Source organism: Corapipo altera, unplaced genomic scaffold, assembly GCF_003945725.1.
Source record: "Corapipo altera isolate COAL_440 unplaced genomic scaffold, ASM394572v1 60836, whole genome shotgun sequence".
Taxonomy (NCBI): domain Eukaryota; kingdom Metazoa; phylum Chordata; class Aves; order Passeriformes; family Pipridae; genus Corapipo; species Corapipo altera.
Genome location: NW_020885188.1, coordinates 5,313 through 22,467, shown reverse-complemented (window position 1 = coordinate 22,467; position 17,155 = coordinate 5,313). Strand labels below are relative to the sequence as shown.

General features: G+C 54.8%; 2 protein-coding genes across 2 annotated transcripts in view; both read left to right on the top strand.

Annotated features, from left to right (window-relative positions):
* Nucleotides 1-1,218, top strand: part of LOC113940132 (zinc finger protein 501-like) — an 8,070-nt gene extending 6,852 nt beyond the window's left edge. Inside the window, exon 2 of the mRNA XM_027631222.1 lies at nucleotides 12-1,218. Coding sequence (XP_027487023.1) covers nucleotides 12-1,139 — 1,128 coding nt within the window. The 3' untranslated portion in view covers nucleotides 1,140-1,218. The remainder of the gene's footprint in view (nucleotides 1-11) is intronic.
* A 3,335-nt stretch (nucleotides 1,219-4,553) lies between these two features.
* On the top strand, nucleotides 4,554-15,498 carry LOC113940134 (SLA class II histocompatibility antigen, DQ haplotype C beta chain-like). The gene is made up of 5 exons (XM_027631223.1): nucleotides 4,554-4,558; nucleotides 4,654-4,712; nucleotides 10,987-11,567; nucleotides 11,825-11,941; nucleotides 15,454-15,498. Exons 1-5 carry the CDS (start codon nucleotides 4,554-4,556, stop codon nucleotides 15,496-15,498), a joined length of 807 nt encoding a protein of 268 aa, XP_027487024.1.
* Nucleotides 15,499-17,155: the final 1,657 nt, after the last annotated feature.

The following is a 17,155-nucleotide window of genomic DNA, read 5'->3' as shown; positions in this document are numbered from 1 at the left end:
CCCCCTGGCAGAGCCTGGTGGGAGAGGCAATTTTGAAGGGCTCCCCGGCGCAGGAAGGCAGCGGAGAGGAAAAGGGCCGGAGATGCCCCCGCAGGAAGGGCTCCAAAGCCAGCCCAGGGTGCTCTGAGGAGGAAAGAGCTAGCGTGTGCCGGGAAGGTGACCGGAGCTTGAGCCGGAGCTGCAAACTGGTGGTCCCTGAGCAACCTCCCAGCAGGGAAAAGTCCTTCAGGTGCTTGGAATGTGGGAAGAGCTTCAGCAAGAGCACCAACCTCCTCAGGCACCAGCACATCCACACTGGGGAACGGCCCTACACATGTGGGGAGTGTGGGAAGAGCTTCAGGCAGAGCTCCACTCTCTGCACCCACCGTCGCATCCACACTGGGGAAAGGCCCTACAAGTGCTTGCAATGTGGGAAGAGCTTCAGCACGAGCACTAACCTCTTTAAGCACCAGCACATCCACACTGGGGAATGGCCCTATAAGTGCTTGGAATGTGGGAAGAGCTTCAGCAAGAGCACCAGCCTCCTCAGGCACCAGCACATCCACCCTGGGGAAAAACCCTACATGTGTAGGGAATGTGGGAAGAGCTTCAGTCGGAGCTCCCACCTGCTCCGACACCAGGTGATCCACACTGGGGAAAAGCCCTACACATGTGGTAAATGTGGGAACAGCTTCAGCCAGAAGTCCTGCCTGATCCGCCACCAGATCATCCACACTGGAGAACAACCTTACACATGTGGGGAATGTGGGAAGAGCTTCAACCGGAGATTCAACCTCCGCACCCACCTGGGCCTGCACTCCAGGGAACGGCCCTACAAGTGCTTGGAATGTGGGAAGAGCTTCAGCCAGAGCTCCCACCTGATCCACCACCAGAAGATCCACAGTGGGAAACGGCCCTACAAGTGCCCCAAGTGTGGGAAGAGGTTTAGGACCAGCTCCCATCTCCTCATGCATGAGCAGACACACACGGGGGAGAGGCCCTTCCGCTGCAGCGACTGCAGGAAGGGCTTCAAACGCAACTCCCACCTCATCATCCACCGTCGCATCCACACTGGGGAGAGGCCCTACAAGTGCGAGGAGTGTGGGAAGGGCTTCACCCACAGCTCTGCCTTGACCTCCCACCAACGGACCCACCAGTAATGGAAGCCCTATGTGTGGCCCCAACTGCGGGAAGAGCTTCGGCCGCTGCTCCAACTCCAGCAGCCATGAGAGGAACGGCATTGGATGATCCACAGGGACCCACGTTGGGCACAGACCTGGTGGCCCATCTTCCAGGTGATCCACGTTGGGCACAGACCTGGTGACCTGGTGTGCTGGTTTAAAGGTAAACCAGCAGGGAAAATAAACTCAACCCAAAAGAGAGATTATAAGTCAGAATAACAATTTAATAAAGTAATACAATAAGTACGATTATACAGACAAACAATTGCTTTTAACCCACAAACCCAAATGTATAACCCAGCACCCTGGGGCATGAACAGAGTGGTGTTCTTTGGGCCCCCTGAGTCCAAAGTAAAGGGAGAGGGGGAAAACCTGTTGGTGAGAGTGCTGTTGCAGTCTGGTCAAGAGTGGTGATTGCAGTCCGGTCGAGGGTGGTGGTCTGCAGTCTGGTTGAGAGCGGTGATCTGCAGTCTTCCTCTGGATCCCACGAGTGGTTAAAAAAGTCCCAAGACTCCAAGATTATATATTCTCCAGTTCAGGCAGGAATGCTCAGTACTTCCCTCAGGGCGGGGGGGGGGTCCTCAATGGGCGTGAGGCCAAAACCAGCCCTCTATCTCGCAGGCCTCTTAGCACCTAGTTTGTAGCCTGATGAGTCAGGCTGCTCTGGGCAGAGGATGTTAATAATCTATTGACAACAGTTTCTGGGAAATGGCATGGAAGGCTATAGAATACACAGTGATGGGTTACACCCATCCAGTGATGAACTAGTCCTAGCTGTTCTAACTAGGACACCTGGTGACCCACATTCCAGGTGATCCAAGCTGGGCAGTGTATTGGGGTGTACTAGAGTGAATTTATGCTGATACTTTTGGTCTGTGTTTGGCCTCAGCCACTTGCAGTACTTTATATTCTCCCTGCCAAGTTCACTGATAAAACAGTGAATTTGTCCTTGGAGGGAGAACTTGTGTATAAACTGTTTTAATTGGTATTCTGTGATTGGCTAATTGTGCTCCAAGGTTGCTTGAAGGAGAAAGTGATGAGGAGGGAAGGAAGGCTCGCCACCAGACTCAATTAAGAAAGACCCCCAAAGCATACTGCGCGTGCATGAGGGGATTTCCAAAGTTCTGACGCGTGCGCAGAAGAGATGCACTCCCACTGGGAGGTGGGACTGAGGGCCTCGGGCTGGGTGGTGCTGGCCACACCTGGGAGGTTGTGGTCACTCAGTTAATTGTATAAAAGTAGATAGTACTTTCTTGGAAGCAGCTAACTTCACACCAAGGACAACGTTGCCTTTTGGCAGGGACACCTGCCAGTTTGTGAACTTACTGACTCTCCAGGGATGCAGCTTCTGCTCTGGGTAATTATAGGTATGCTAGGTTGGTAAGAAACTTTATGGGCAACAGCTGGGTAACTGGAGAGGTCGTGCTGGGGGCTTATTTCTCTCCTCCTTCCTCCTTTTTGGGTTTGTTTGTTTTGTTGGCCACCTCTTGCTAATAAATATTGGTTTTTGTTAAGCTTTTAACGGTGTCATGGTTTCAAGATTCGGTATGTTTCGAACCCTCCCTAATACAGGCCCCAAAGCACAAACTCTGCTCTGAGCCCTCGGTGTGTTTCCTCCCTTTGAACAGCAGCAGCTTCTGAGCCCTGAACAGGCTCCTGTCCCCTGCAAACACTTCACCTGCCTTTGACCTGGGAGCTCTCAATGACTCACAGATTTACTGAATATTAAAACTTGGCTATTTCTCTTATTTTTCTTTTGTTGTCTTTCTTTCCTCTTTATCCTTTCTAAAATTCCCCCTCCCCTCTCTTTTCCTCCCCTCTCTGTTCCCCTCCCCTCCCTCTGTCCTTTGTGCCGCCTCCTCTCCCCGATGCGCATCCAGCTCGGGACAAACCCTGCCCTGCCAGGGCTGCCCGTGGTGCCCCTTGGCCCTGACAGCTCCAGAGCTGCAGAGCCCCACAAGGGCTGTCCTGGCTCGCTGGGCTGTGGCCAAGGCGGGGCTCGGCTGCCTGCAGGTCCCCTCAGCCTCTCCCCCGGGACCGGGTGCCCCAGAGGATTCACCTGCAGATGCCTGTAGTGACTTCCACTTGGCCCAGGATGGTTCCAGTTCCCATCAGTACGATCCCAGTCACTCCCAGTCTATACCAGTTGCCTCCAGTATGCACCCTGTCACTCCTGGTTGCTCCCAGCATGGTCCCAGTTGCTCCAAGTATGTCCCCAGTTGGCTTCCAGCATGATCCCATCTGGATCTCTTTCCCCCCATGGTGTGGGGCGACCCAGTTCTAGTTCCATTTCCATCTGAGGAACCATTCCGACATCTTAAAGGATAGGGAAAGGGAACTCCAGCATCAGGGGTTTCTTCAGGTCCTGAGCCTGGAGGGGAGAGGTGCCCTCCCCTCCTCCCACCCACATAGCCCCATGGCCGGCATAGAGACAGCACGCCGGTGTGGAGAGGAGGCAAGAGAGGTTTTATTGTTGGGAGTGTTACATTTATAGGCTTAGGAGGATTCACAGACTAACCAATTACAGGTTACAGGAAGGGGTTAACAACCAATAGGAAGGGGTTAAAAGGGGCCAATGAGAACACCTCAGGATATCTTCTCAGAACATTCTTGCATGGGGTAACACTTGTGGTGGGGGGTGTTGGGAAGAAGAAGGCATGAGTTAGCAAAGAGACTACAAAAAGCCATTTTGAAACAGGTTTAAACCACAGTTTTCTCATATACTGCAGATTTCCTGCCACAATCCCAGTTGCTGCCACTTCCCCCCTGCATAGTTCCAGTCACTCCCAGTATGATCCCAGTCACTGACAGTCACTCCCAGGATGATTCCAGTATGATCCTGGTCACTCCCACTGTCATCCCACTCACTTCCAGTTGCTCCCAGTCACTCCCAATAGGATCCCAGTTGCCCCCAAGGTGGTCCCAGTTGCTCCCAGGCCCCCCCAGATGGTTCCTTTCCCTCTCAGGGACTCCCAGTCTGAGTCCAGTATGGTCCCAGGCACTTTCAGTCACTGCCTGGACGATGCCATTTGTCCCTGCATGGTCCCAGTTGCTCCCAGTATGATCCCACTATTAGTCCGGTCACCACCAGTATGGTCCCTGTAACTTCCAGACACTTCCAGTACAAATCCAGTTTGATCCCAGTCATCCCCAGTACGGTTGCAGTCCCTCTCACGTACTCCCAGGAGTATTGCAGTCACTCCCAGGATGATCCCAGTATGATCCCAGCAGGGGCCCAGCTGCTCCCAGTATGATCCCAGTTGCCCCCAGTGTGGTCGCTCCAGGATGGATCAGGAATGGGGACCCCTCTGTGCCCCCCCCTTGCATCACCCTGTCTTGGGGGAGCTTTGGGGGGACATCTGCACCCCAACACGCCATCCAACGCATCTCAAAATGCGGTGGGACCCCCTTAAACCACCCCACAGCCCCCCAAAGAGCCCCCAAACCCACTCAGAGTCCACCCGGGACCCCACCTAACCCGTTTTTGGGGGAGACATTTATGGGCTCTGGTGTTACTAGGAGCCCTCCCCACTGCAGATGAGGAGCTCTCAGGTGAGAGGGGGTGTTGGGAAGGGGGGGTCGGTGAGTCAGAAGGGATAAAAGGGGTGGTGGGACCCCAAACTGAGTGGGACCCCCCAAAAGGGGGAATGAGGATTGGGGGATGATGGGAAAGGGGTGGGAGAGGTCAGAAGAGTGGGGAAAAGGGGAGGGTGGGACCCCCAAACTGAGCATGAGGGGGCTGGGGATTGGGGGAATGATGTGTAAGGGGTGGGAGAGAGGGGAAAAAGTGGGGGTTGGGACCCCAAAAGTGATCCTGGGTGGGCTGGGAATTGAGGGGAACCATGGAAAAACCCTTGTCAGAGAGAAAATTGGGTGACCTGAGTCCTGGATGCTTTTAGGAAAGAGGTCTGAACATTTCTTGAACAATGGAGGGGTGTGACTTCTTTATTCTTGACATTTCCAGTTCTCCATTTGGGGGCAGGATGTCCTCGGGGCCAATGTTTTCTTCCCTTTGCAGTGAGTGCAGCCTTAGAGGGCTGAGCCCTCTCTGGCTGGGCTTGACCTCTACTGGAAAGACTCAGGCCTGGCTGGGCTGCCCCAGGCAGACGCTGTAGGAAGAAGAGCTCAGGCCACCTGGCTCTGGTGTCCCTGGGGCTCAGGCTGTGCCCCATTGCTGGGCAGGGGCTGAGCCCCACCTCTGCCTGGGGGCCTTGGCCAAAGGGCTGCCAAGGAAGAGGCCCAGGAGCCTTGGGGCCTGCCCAACTTTCCTCCCTGGGGGCTCTCAGTCCTCACCTGACACCGTCTCGTCCCGAGGCCTTGCTGGCTTCAGGCTCATGGCCCAAAGCCATCCCACGAGCCTGACCCCCCTCCTTCCCCTCTCTCCAGCCTCTCCTGCCTTTTATGGCAAGGGGCCATCCAAGGAAAACCCCGCTTCTCAGCAATGGCACCTGTGGCATGGCTGCAAGGCTCGAGTGGGCCAGGCAAGAGCAGGAGCACACAGAGCCTGAGGAGCCAGGAGATGCCCTGGCTGGCCATCGTGCTGCTGCGGGACGAGCTGACACCTCTGCACAGTCTCTGCCCGTCCCTGCCAGCCGACTTCTGCCCAGGCTCTGGGCACGGGGACGCAGCGCTGACACTTTTCAGCCACCGCGCTGTTCCACAGAGGCTGTGATGTCACAAGGCCCTTGCCTGGCAGCCAGCAGATTGGCAAGGCAAGGCAAGGACAGAGCCTCTGAGCCACCAGCACGCTGTCCCCAAAGGGTGGGATGGTACAGAAGCCCAGAGTCCACGAGGTTGGCAAAGACTTAGGAGATCAACCGGCGTCCAGCCTACGCCCCATCCCCAGCACGTCAAGCAGAGCACGGCACTTAGGGCCATGGCCAGTCTTTGCTTAAACACCTCCAGGGACGGGGACTCCACCACCTTCCTGGGCAGCCCATTTCAATACCTAATGCCCATGGCCATTTGTTAGAAGAACAAAGTAAAACTTTAAGGTCTGCCATACTTCAGGGGTCAGAGACCTGGCAGAGGTATCTATTTTTGAGACCTGGACACCAAGAAGGCAGAATTTCTAAACCACAAAGACCCTTAGAGAAACCAGAGACCAAGACAAAACTGACACAGTTACTGAGGCTCTCCCTATCTAGGGAAAAGACAAGAAAAGGACAAAAATCGTGGACTAAGCATCGTGCAAAGTGAGAAATCAAGAGCCAATAGAAGAGAGAATAAGAATTTATGCAGAGAACTGGTAAGCCAATGGACAGGAATTCTTTTGTCTGCTAAAATGTAGAAATAGTAAAAAGTTTTGAGAACTAATGTACAGGTGTTAGAGAGCAATTCCTGTGTCCCTTCAGTGCTGAATGAAGTAGGGTCACCTCTGGAACCCAACCAACTGCTCAGAGATTTCATTCCCCGGCTTTCGCTGACGGTTTCTGGGGACCCAGAGGAGACAAAGCAGCGCCGACAGGGCAGAGCAGAGGAATCGTTGGACCTGCAGCGTGTACCAAAGGAGTTTGGGAAGGAGGCAGCATGAGGCTGAGAGGTTTCTGTCCTGGTTTGTGGGCTTGGGTAAGATTGGGCCATAATTACAGGACGCCTGTAAAATCTGGGCTTTGGGAAAGGTTGGGGAGGGTTGGGAAAGGTGTTCAAAGGGTGATTTTGCCTGAGGTGTTAAACATGGGAGTGGGTCTCTCTTCCCAATTCCCAAGAGAAGAGATCCCAGAAAGCTCCCCTGCAGGTTGTGTTTTAAGGAACAGGAGAAGAGAGCGAGGGTAAGGGGTTTCTTTCCTGGAGGGAAGGGCTGTCATTCACTTTGTAGGAGCCCTGCACTGAAATTGCCAGTCTGACTCCCCAAATTGAATATGTGTCCCACCAGCTGCACCTGAGACCTTGAGGCTCTAAGCTTTCTTTCCTGGAGTAAAGAGCTGTCCTTGGCTTGCAGGAGCCCTGCACTGAAATTGCCAGTCTGACTGCCCAAACTGAACACAGCTGAAGATTCCTGCCAGACAAAAAGTGCCAGAAAGCTCTTGCGGCCAGTGGAGTGCCCAGGGTGGCCCCCCAACTGCATCTGAAACCCAAAGGTTCCAGGTTTTCTTTCCTGGGGGAAAGGCTGTGATACCACAAAGGGCCCCATGCCACACGGGTGGGGATGCACCATGGAGATGTGCAGCCTGTGTTCTTGGGTTTCCAGGGACAATTCAGTCATGGAGAGGATAGGTTGTGATATCACAAAGGGGCCCATGGCACACGGGTGGGGCTGCATTCTGACCTTGTGGGCTGTTGGTTCTTTGGTTGCCAGGGCCCATTCTGGAATGGAGAGGACAGGCCGTGACATCACAGTGGGGCCCATGGCACATGGGTTGGGCTGCACTAGGGGCTGTGAGACATTGTTTTTTTGGTTTCCAGCACCCATTCTGGAATGGAGGGGATAGGCCATGACATCACAAGAGGGCCCATGGCACAAAGGTGGGGCTTCACTTTGGGGTTGTAGGGTGTTGGTTCTTTGGTTGCCAGGGCCCATTCCGGAATGGAGAGGATAGGCTGTGACATCACAAAGGAGGCCTTGGCACACGGATGGGGTTGAACTGTCACGTGGTGGGGGCTTGGTTCTTTGGTTTCCGGAGGCTATTCTGGAATGGAGAGGATAGGCCAGAATGGATAGGACAACAAAAGAGCCCAAAGCACATGGGTTGGTCTGCACTATGGTGTGGGGTGTTGGTTCTTTGGTTGCCAGGGCCTATTCTGGAATGGAGAGGACAGGCTGTGACAAGAAGTGCCTGTCAGAACTGTAAAGATGGACCCACAAGAATCTTCTGTGGGCATATTCTCTGCTCTGCCCTGCACACCTTTGTGCTGGGGTCAAAACTCATCCTCTCTGCTTCCCTCTCCTAAGGGACTTGTTCTTAGACATCCCTTTCCCCTACACTCCTTTCAAAAGCCCTCCCAGCAATTCCCAAGCCTGTACCCGGCTCTCATCCCCTCTCTGGCTCAGAGCCCTCAACTTATCTTTCAGAGAGCTGGCCCTGTCAATCCGCCGTCCCTTTGGCTGGCTCAGAGGTTCCTGCAGTCACTGGGTTATTCTCTTTGTCAGCTCCCAAAATCAATGCAGGACTTTAGCAGCACATCGGCCAAAGCCCAACCATTCCACCACTCACCATCTCCTAAGTGCTCTAAGGTCCTTGTGACAGACAGATAACATACAAATGCCAAAAATTATGTTTCACCATTGTTCCTGCCTGTCAAAAACTTCCTACCAAAACTTCTGTGTCAGTTTTCCACCAGAAGTTCTCACCAAGTTTTCCCACTGGAGTTTTCCTGCCAAAAGATCCTGGTATTGTTCATAGTTATCATATCTCTGCAAACATCTGAACAGGGCTACGTGCCAAAACACCATAGACTACCTCCTTTGAACACTATAAAAGCTGAAGAGAAATTTGGGAAAAGCAGGGAAAGAGGAGTGAGAAAGAGAGTTTGGTTATACCAGCTGAAAAATCTCGTCTCTGTCTCGCCCTCACCTTTTCTTTTCTTCCGCCACCATAAAACTGCCAGCCCGTCACCAGAGACTGAACCTCTGCCGTCTGGAATTGGACCGGAACCCTCCGTGCTACACCGAGATCCTCCATCCTCGCCCGGCCTGGGGCCGCCCGGTGTGAGGCGTGAGCTGCGGAGAAGCTCACATCCTGGCTGCATTCCAGAGAACTAAAGACCCCCTGCAGCTAAAGAGATAACATCACATGCAAAGCGGCAAAAACCAGAGAAAAAAACCCGGCGAAAACTGCTTCTTTCTCCCCCCCCCCCCCCCCCCCCCTCCTCCCCGCTCCACAGAGCAGTACAGACGAAAAGGTAGATTGTTCAGTGGTAATCTTTTTCTATGCTTCTAAAAAGTAATCTTAGCATTTTATAACCTTTTCTTATTTTTTTCTCTTTCTCTTCGCATCTCTTAGCAATTGATAAAAACAGTTTTGGCATCAACAGTTAACTTGTATGAGTTTTAATTTTGCTCAAGGGAACATTCGAATATAAAAATTCTTTCTGCAATATTTTAGCAGATTGTAACAGTCCTCCAGTCCCTGGCTCTGGCCAGAGTCTCAGCCTGCGGCTCTCCCTGCATGGCACACCTGGAAGAGGGAAAGAAAACCTTCTGTGGCATTTCTAAAAGTTCCCTGGGCCCCTGCTCCTCCTCGCTACCTCCCCGACTCACCTGGAATGCTCATCTCTTTCCAAAGGCTACCGGGACGGCCCCTCCAAAGAGAAGAGGCAAATGCTTCATTGCTGAGCCCTGCAATCCCCTGCCCTTGCCCACCAGGCCAGCACAAGAGCACTTGACCTTGTCGCTCGGCTCCTGGGCCTGTGGCTCTGCTCCCCTGCCAATAGGCACGGCCACTGCAAAGAAATCCCCCAGGGAAGGCACACACTGATGGATCCCCTCAGAGGGCAACATTCTCCCCAAAGCTCCCCTCGCAGCTTCCTTGACACTGACCTCTTACTGCAGGGACCTCCTTCCCACTCTGCTGATGCTTCTCAGGTTGCCAACCACCTGGAAAATAAACAAATGCCAAGGGATGTGCTTAGATTCACCAAAGATACAGAGCACCAGAAGGAACATCTGATTCAGACTGGCAGGAAAATGCTCACCTTGCTCGTCATCCCTCCGGTGCCCAAAGCCCACCCCACCGCTTGCATCCCACCTGGAAAAAACAAAAAGACACTCACAGAATGACCTTTGAAGAGAAGTGTCTGTCACAGCTGCAAGGAAGGATGCAGAACAATCTCACAGGGGGGATATTCTCTGCTCTGCCCTGCAAACCCTAGTGTTGGGGGCAAAACACAGCCTCTCTGCTTCCCTCTCCTGAGGGACTTGTTCTTAGACATCCCTTTCCCCTCCCGGCAATTCCCAAGCCTGGACCCGGCTCTCATCCCCTCTCTGGCTCAGAGCCCTCAACTTCTCTTGCAGAGAGCTGGGCCTGGCAACCCACCTGCCAAAAGCACGGCCCTTCCGCTGCCTCGGAGGTTCCTGCAGTCGCCCCAGGCACTGCCCAAGGCCCTCCCATCAGGAGCTGGGCCCTGGGGGCTGGGGGAGAAACCACCCGCGGCTTGGTCGTTCTTGCCCAGCCCTACTCTGGCCCAGCCTCCTCCCCCCTGCACACTCCCCACTGCCATAGCCTGTGCTTGGGCAGCATTTCCTTCTTGGGCCCTTTCCAGCTGTCCCCATGGGGACACTTCCATTTTCTGGGCCAGGTCCCACAGGCAATCCCAGCCAGTCCTGCCCCTCGTCCCCAGCCCGGCTCACTGACTCCTGGGGGCCCCTGGAAGCCAAGAGCCAAAGGCCAACCCCCCCAGAGTGCAGCCCCACCCATCTGCCCTGGGGCCCCAGGCCTTCCCTTTCCCAAGCAGCCCCTGCAAAGCCTTGTCAGAGAGAAAACTGGGTGACCCGAGTCCTGGATGCTTTTAGGAAAGAGGTCTAAACGTTTCTTGACTAATGGAGGGGGATGACTTTTTTATTTTTACATTTCCAGTTCTCCATTTGGGGGCAGGGGTGCCATGGGGGCCCTGGGTGTCCCTTGAGCCCTGGGGCGGTTCCCTGGGGCTCTGGGGGGAAGGGGGGGGCGGATCCACAGTGGGGGGGTCCCCAACCCCCCTGTCCATCCCCAGGGGGCTGATGGGGGGGGTTCCCCTCACCCAAGAGCCGGTGCTGGGGCAGCTGTGGGGCAGAGGGGGGTGGGAAAGGGAGGTTCGGGGTGGCCCCCTGAGCTCCCAACCTGCTGGGGGGGGCTCAGGGATGATGGGGAGGATGGTGCACCCCCTGACCCCTGTCCTGCACACACAGAGGTGTTCCAGGAGGTGGTAAAGAACAAGCGTCACTTCATCAATGGCACTGAGCGGGTGAGTTACGTGCACAGGCAAATCTACAACCGGGAGCAGATCCTGCACTTCAACAGTGATGTGGGGGTCTTTGTGGGAGACACCTCGTTTGGGGAGATCCAGGCCAGGATCTGGAACAGCGACCAGGACTTTGTGGAGATCTATTGGGCAATGGTGGACACGGTCTGCCAGCCCAGCTATGAGGTGTCCACCCCGTTCCTTGTGAACCGCAGAGGTGAGCGTGGGGCAGAGCGGGTCCCCTTGCCCCCTGCCCTGGGAATGACCCTAGAGCCTCTCAAACCCTCCCTGGGAATTACACCAGACCCCTCAGCCCTCCCTGTGCCCAACCCCATGGCCTTTTGCCCCCTCCCAGTCCATCCCAGTCCATCTCAGTCTCTCCCAGTGCCCCCCTCACATCTCCACCCCGCTGGTGCCACTGAGCTCCCACCTGGGAGGGCTGAGAGGGGCTTTGGGGAGCCCTGGAGGCAACTGGGAGGGAGTTTGGGGGAGCCTGGGTGGGAGGGTAGGGAGGCTGGGGGGGCTTGGGTTGAGCAGGAGGGGATGTGAAAGTCATGGGGGGCTGGGAAGGGATTAGGAGGGGTTCAGGGGAGTTCTGGGGGTGATGGGAGGGGGGTTGAAGGGTCCTAAAGGGACTGGGACGGACTTTGTGGGATCCCTAAAGGGGCTGGGAAGGGACTGGGAAGAGGTTTTAGGGGGTGCTGGGTGGGCTAGGAGAGACTAGGATGGGCTCTATGGGGTTCTGGGTGGTCTCTGGAGGTTTTTGGGGGTGCTGACCCCCCCAGCTCCCCTCAGAGATGCCACCAGACACCGTCCGCAGCAAGATCCTGGTGGGGGTCGGGGGCTTTGTCTTGGGCTTGGTCTTCCTGGTGCTGGGGCTCGGCTTCTACCTGCGGGAGAAGGTAAAGAGGGGTCCCCGGGGGTTGTGTCCCCCCCTTGCTCTCCCACAGCCTCTCTGCCCCCCCTGTCCCCCCACCCCGCTCTCACCCCCTTTTCTCTCCCCACAGAGCTCCTGAGCCGCCGGCGGCTGCAACCCCTCCCCCCGTGGCCTCGGGCCCAGCCGAGATCCCCCAGTCCATCCCCACACTGAGTTTGGGGGGTCGTGTGTCCCCCCCGGCCCTGCTTTTATTCTGACCCCAGCCGGCTCCTCCCAGTGTTCCCAGTAAAGCTTCCCAGTTCTCTCCAGTCCCTGTTATAGGGGGGCAGTGAGTGGCAGGGGGGAGGGGATCTCTGTCATAGATTTACTTCTTCTAAAAAAACAAGCAGGAATTTTTCTTTCCCCCGCCCCACTGGAAAAGAAAGATGTTCAGTGGGGGAGGGTGCTTTGCCTTGGGTGACTCACACCCACAAAAGAACTGGCCCAGCCCACACTGCAGGTTGGGAGCCCTCAGAAGGCTGTGGGGGGGTGGGGTGGAGTTTTTTACTTTCTCCTGGGCAAAAAGGCAAGGCCCTTCACTTTGGCCTTAGCTCAGGCAAGGTGTGTGTTGGAGAGGCTCCGAGGTCGTTTTGTTCTCGGCCTGCTCATCTGGCTGTCTGCTGGTTTGCCTTCGTTTCCTGCACCCTGTTCTGCCCCCAGCCCGGACCTGCTCGGACTTCATGGGAAAGATTTGACCCCCCTACAGAGGAACCTTTTGGGGAGGAGGTCGCCCTTTCCCTCCTCCACTCCCGTGTTGGCAGTGGTGTGTGTTCATCGGCCAAAAGGGGGAATTCCCGGACACAGCCAGCTGCAGACAGTGGGAGTTTTGTGGGAAGAGCCCCTTTTTCCCTGTTTCCCCTTTTCCCTTTTCCCCTTTTCCCTTCCTCGCTGGGGGGGAATCTCCATTGGCGGCCCAAGAGCGCCCCCTGCTGGACAACACCCACCACTGCAGCCGCTGCTCTCACACATCCAACATCGCCCCCTGCTGGTCATGATTGGAATTGCGACAAAAGGCAGAAAGTTCCAAACTCTTTCCTTTGGAAGGGCATTTTTGGCTACAGGATCATTGTTTGGTTGGGTTTGTGTTCTTTTCTTGTTCTACCAATATACAGATATCCTTTAATAAAGGGCTGTTATTTTTTCTTTCTCCATACTTCCTCAATTGGAGCCTCTTAATTTTGCATTTACAATTCCTTAGAGGGAGGAATTTGGTCTTCCTCATAACTCATCCTCACCAAAACACTTCAGTCTCATTCAGCTGAGACAGAGGTGCTGCCCCATGCTCCTGCCCTTGGCATTGCACATCCCCACATCCCACAGCCCCAGCAAGAGCCCTGAGGAATGAGGCAGGCACAGGATCTCCCTTCCCAGGGGCTGGGGGTCAGGCCTTGGCCCTTTGCAGTAACAAAACAAATCCAGATTTATTCAGCATCATAGACCCCGGGACTTTGCTTGTCCCCACCTGTCATCACTGCCTCCAGTTTTCAGCTCTAACTGGAAGCAGGGGACAATTTCTGAGTGCTGGCCCTCAGTGGGACCCATTAACGCCATGAGAAACTGTGGACTTGGATCTGACTCGGAATTCTTCAGAGGTTTCTGTAACTTGCTCTTTGTCTGATGTTCAGGGATTCCGCACCAACCCCCCAAGGCTCATTCAATGCTTGGGGCTGTTGCTGTGCTGCTGAGCTGGGCCGGACTCCTGGCTGAGTTGAACAAAGTTCCTGAAGAAATCAAAAGAATTTAGAGGAGATTGTAAAGCAGCAGAGGATTGACTCAAGGCAGCCCTGCCCTGTGTTGCCTCTCCTGTCCCCTCCCCAGCTCTCTCATCTCTGCTGAGCAGGCAGGAACAGGCTCCCCCCAGACACTGCCCAACCCTGGGGGGACAGCTCAGTGCTGGGAGGGCAGCCCTGGATGGCAACAGCTCCTCAGGGAGGCAGGAAGGAAGGGCAGGAGCTGGCCAGGAGCTCTGGGCAAAGGGCAGGCTGAGCTGCACAGAGCCTTGCCTTGGAGGAAACCTCGTGCTCCCAGGGCTCCAAGAACACAGGGATTGCCACCCCACACTCTGCTGGGAGGGCAGCAGGGCTGGGCACAGAGCAACCCAGGGGGGTCCTGGAGAGGGCTGGGGACAACATTTCCACACAGATGGTGCAGGGGTTGACTAAGACTCCTTTCTTACAGACAAGGGGGAAGTGCAACAGCCACTGCATGTGGGCAAAGGAATTCATCTGAGTCATTCTGAGTGGACATTTTTGGCCTTCTTGGCCACAGCCACCATGAAGGAGCAGAGTTTAAAATCTCTCTTTACAGGAGGCAAACAGCCAAGGAAACTTCAACCCCGGGCATGAGGAGAGCAGCTTCAGGCTGCTCAGGGAACTGGTGGGAAACGTCCCCAGGGAAACCCTTTGCAGGTGCTGGGGTCCATCAGGGCTGGTCACTTTTTAAGCACCACCTCCTGCGGGCACAGGAGCAGTAATTCCTAAATGGCAGAAGTCAAGCAGGAGAGGCAGAATATTGGTTTGGCTGAGCAGGGATCTTCTCTTGGAGCTAAGGAAGAAAAAGAAGGTGTGTGCCCAGTGGAAGCAAGGTCGGGTGTGGGAGCCCAAACCCAGCTTTCAGCAAAGGAAAACAAGGGCTGACAAAAACCTCGTGATCTGAAGGAGCTAGACCCTTCTCACAAGACCTGTTAAAGTTCTACCTTATGGATTAAGCCTGGCTCCAGCAGAAATCAGAAAGAACTCTTGAGATGATTGTATCAGACCATGTCTAAACCCCTTTAATCCTTTTCCCCCTATGTAATCTTCGTTAAGGGAAATATTTAACCCATTGGGCAACGGTAGTAAAAACTTGTGTAACTCCCTAATTAACATAGCTCGTCCTCCTCATTAACATGTCCAGTCCAAGATGCCTTTAAAATAGTGTTCTCGTGTTCAATAAACCATTCCAGTTCCCCCATACTGGGATCGTGTCTAGCTTTTATTTTTCAGACCACCACTGTCGGGTGACATGGGAGGACTCCAGAGATGCTGCTCAACACTGAGGGACAAAATTCTTGTGGGCAAAGGTCAGCTGCAGTTGGAGCTGGACAGGACTCTGGGGGACAGTACAAGAGTGGGGTTTAAGTAGGTCAAGAGCAAAAAGCAGTGCAGAAATAACATTGGCCAGTAATGGATGAGGATGATCCCCTCACAGACAGGCACAGACAGACAGACAGAGATGTTTAAGGTTTTCTTTGCTTTGGTCCTCACACCAGCAATGGGCTCTGGAGGTGGCAGAGCCCTGAACTGCAGGACTATGACTGTGAGAATCACAAACTCTCAACCAGCCCTGAACTAGGCTGGGATCTGATGCTTCATCTGCATATCCCAATAAGTCTATGGAATATGACTGGATTCATCCAAGAACACTCAAAGCACTGGCTGAAGTCATCGTGAGGCCTCTCTTAGTGACCTGTGAAAAGTCTTGGCAACCTGATAGGTCCCAGCTGACAGGATCTGACAGAAATTGTCCCAATTTTCAGAGAATGATAGACTGTTAAGGCTTTGAAGGCACCTTTAAGATCATGGAGGCCCAACCTCCCCTGCCATGGGCAGGGACACCTCCCACTAGACCAGGTTGCTCAAGGCATTATCCAACATGGCCTTGAACACTGCCAGGCTTGGGGCATCCACAGCCTGCCTGGGCAACCTGCACCAGTGTCTCACCACCCTCACAGAAAAGAATTTCTTCCTCATATCCAGCCTAAATTTCCCCTCTTTCCATTTTGGCCATTCCCCCTTGTCCTGTCACTACAGTTCCTCACTACAGTTCGTGACAACGAGTCCCTCTGCGGTTCCCTGGAGGTCCCTTCACAGACTGGAAGCTGCTGGGAGGTCTCCACACAACCTTCTCCTCTCCAGGCTGAACAGCCCCAACTTTCTGAGCCTGTCTCCACAGGGGAGGTGCTCCAGTCGTCTTAGCAACTTTGTGGCCTCCTCTGCACTTGTTCCAACAGTTCCATGTCCTTCTTGCTTTGGGGACCCCAGAACTGTGCTCAGGGCTCCAGGTGGGGTCTCACAAGAAGAGAGGGGAGGGGAAGAATCCCCTCCTTCGACCTGCTGGCCACACTCCTTTGGATGCAGCCCAGGATCCCGGTGTCTTTCCAGGCTGGGAGCCCCCACTGCCGGCTCAAGGGGAGTTTGGCATCAACCCTCCCCCCCAAGTCCTTCTCCCAGGCTGCTCAATCCCTTCTCCACCCAACCTGTCGCTGTGTCTGGCACTGCCCTGACTGGGCTGGAGGACCTTGCACTTGGCTTTGTTGACCCTCAGCAGGTTCCCATGGTCCCACCTGTCCAGCCTGTCCAGGTCCCTCTGGATCCATCCCTTCCCTGCAGCACGGGACTGCACCACCCAGCTCGGGGGCATCCCTGACCGTGCTGAGGGGGCCTCGATCCCACTGGTCCTGTCCCCGCAAAGCTGTTGGACAGGATCAGCCCCAGCACCCACCCCTCAGGGACCCCACTGCTCACTGCTCTCCCCAGGGACAAGGAGCCCTTGACCACAACTCTCTGTGGGCAGGATCCAGCCAGTTCTGCATCCCCCCAGTGCTCCATCCATCCAAGCCATGGCTCCCCAGTTCGGAGACAAGGATGCCATGTGGGACACTCTCAAACCTTGGCACAAGTCCAGGCAAACAATGGCAGTTGCTCTGCCCCCTCCACCAGTGCTGCAGCTCCCACAGGGAGGGTCAGTAACACTGGGACAGCAAATCCCAGGGAGCAGCCCAGACTCCTCCAACGCAGGTACCTGAGGTCATTTTTCTCTTTGGAAGGAAAAAGCATCCTCTGGGATCCAGATGGAGCCTTCCCAAACATTGCCTGGTCCCAGATCTCTCTGATTTGGGGATCTGAAATCCTGGCTAGTGGCCCTGGACTCCTCCATGGTGGGTAGAAGGTGATTTTTCTTTTTTTGTGCATCCGGAATTTTCCAGGATCTACCTGAGACTCCTCCCAGGCATCTCCCTAAGAATTTTCACATCTCCTCGAAGGAGCTGAGATCCCAGGGAGCAGCCCCAGACTCCTCCAGGGAAGCTGCCCCAGATGACTTTTTCCCCTTTGGCAGGAAACTGCATGCTCTTGAATTCACCCGAGACTCCTCCCGGGATTCTCCTGCAGCCTTTTCATCTCTGATTTTGGGACCTGACTTGCTCACCGCAGGCCCAGAA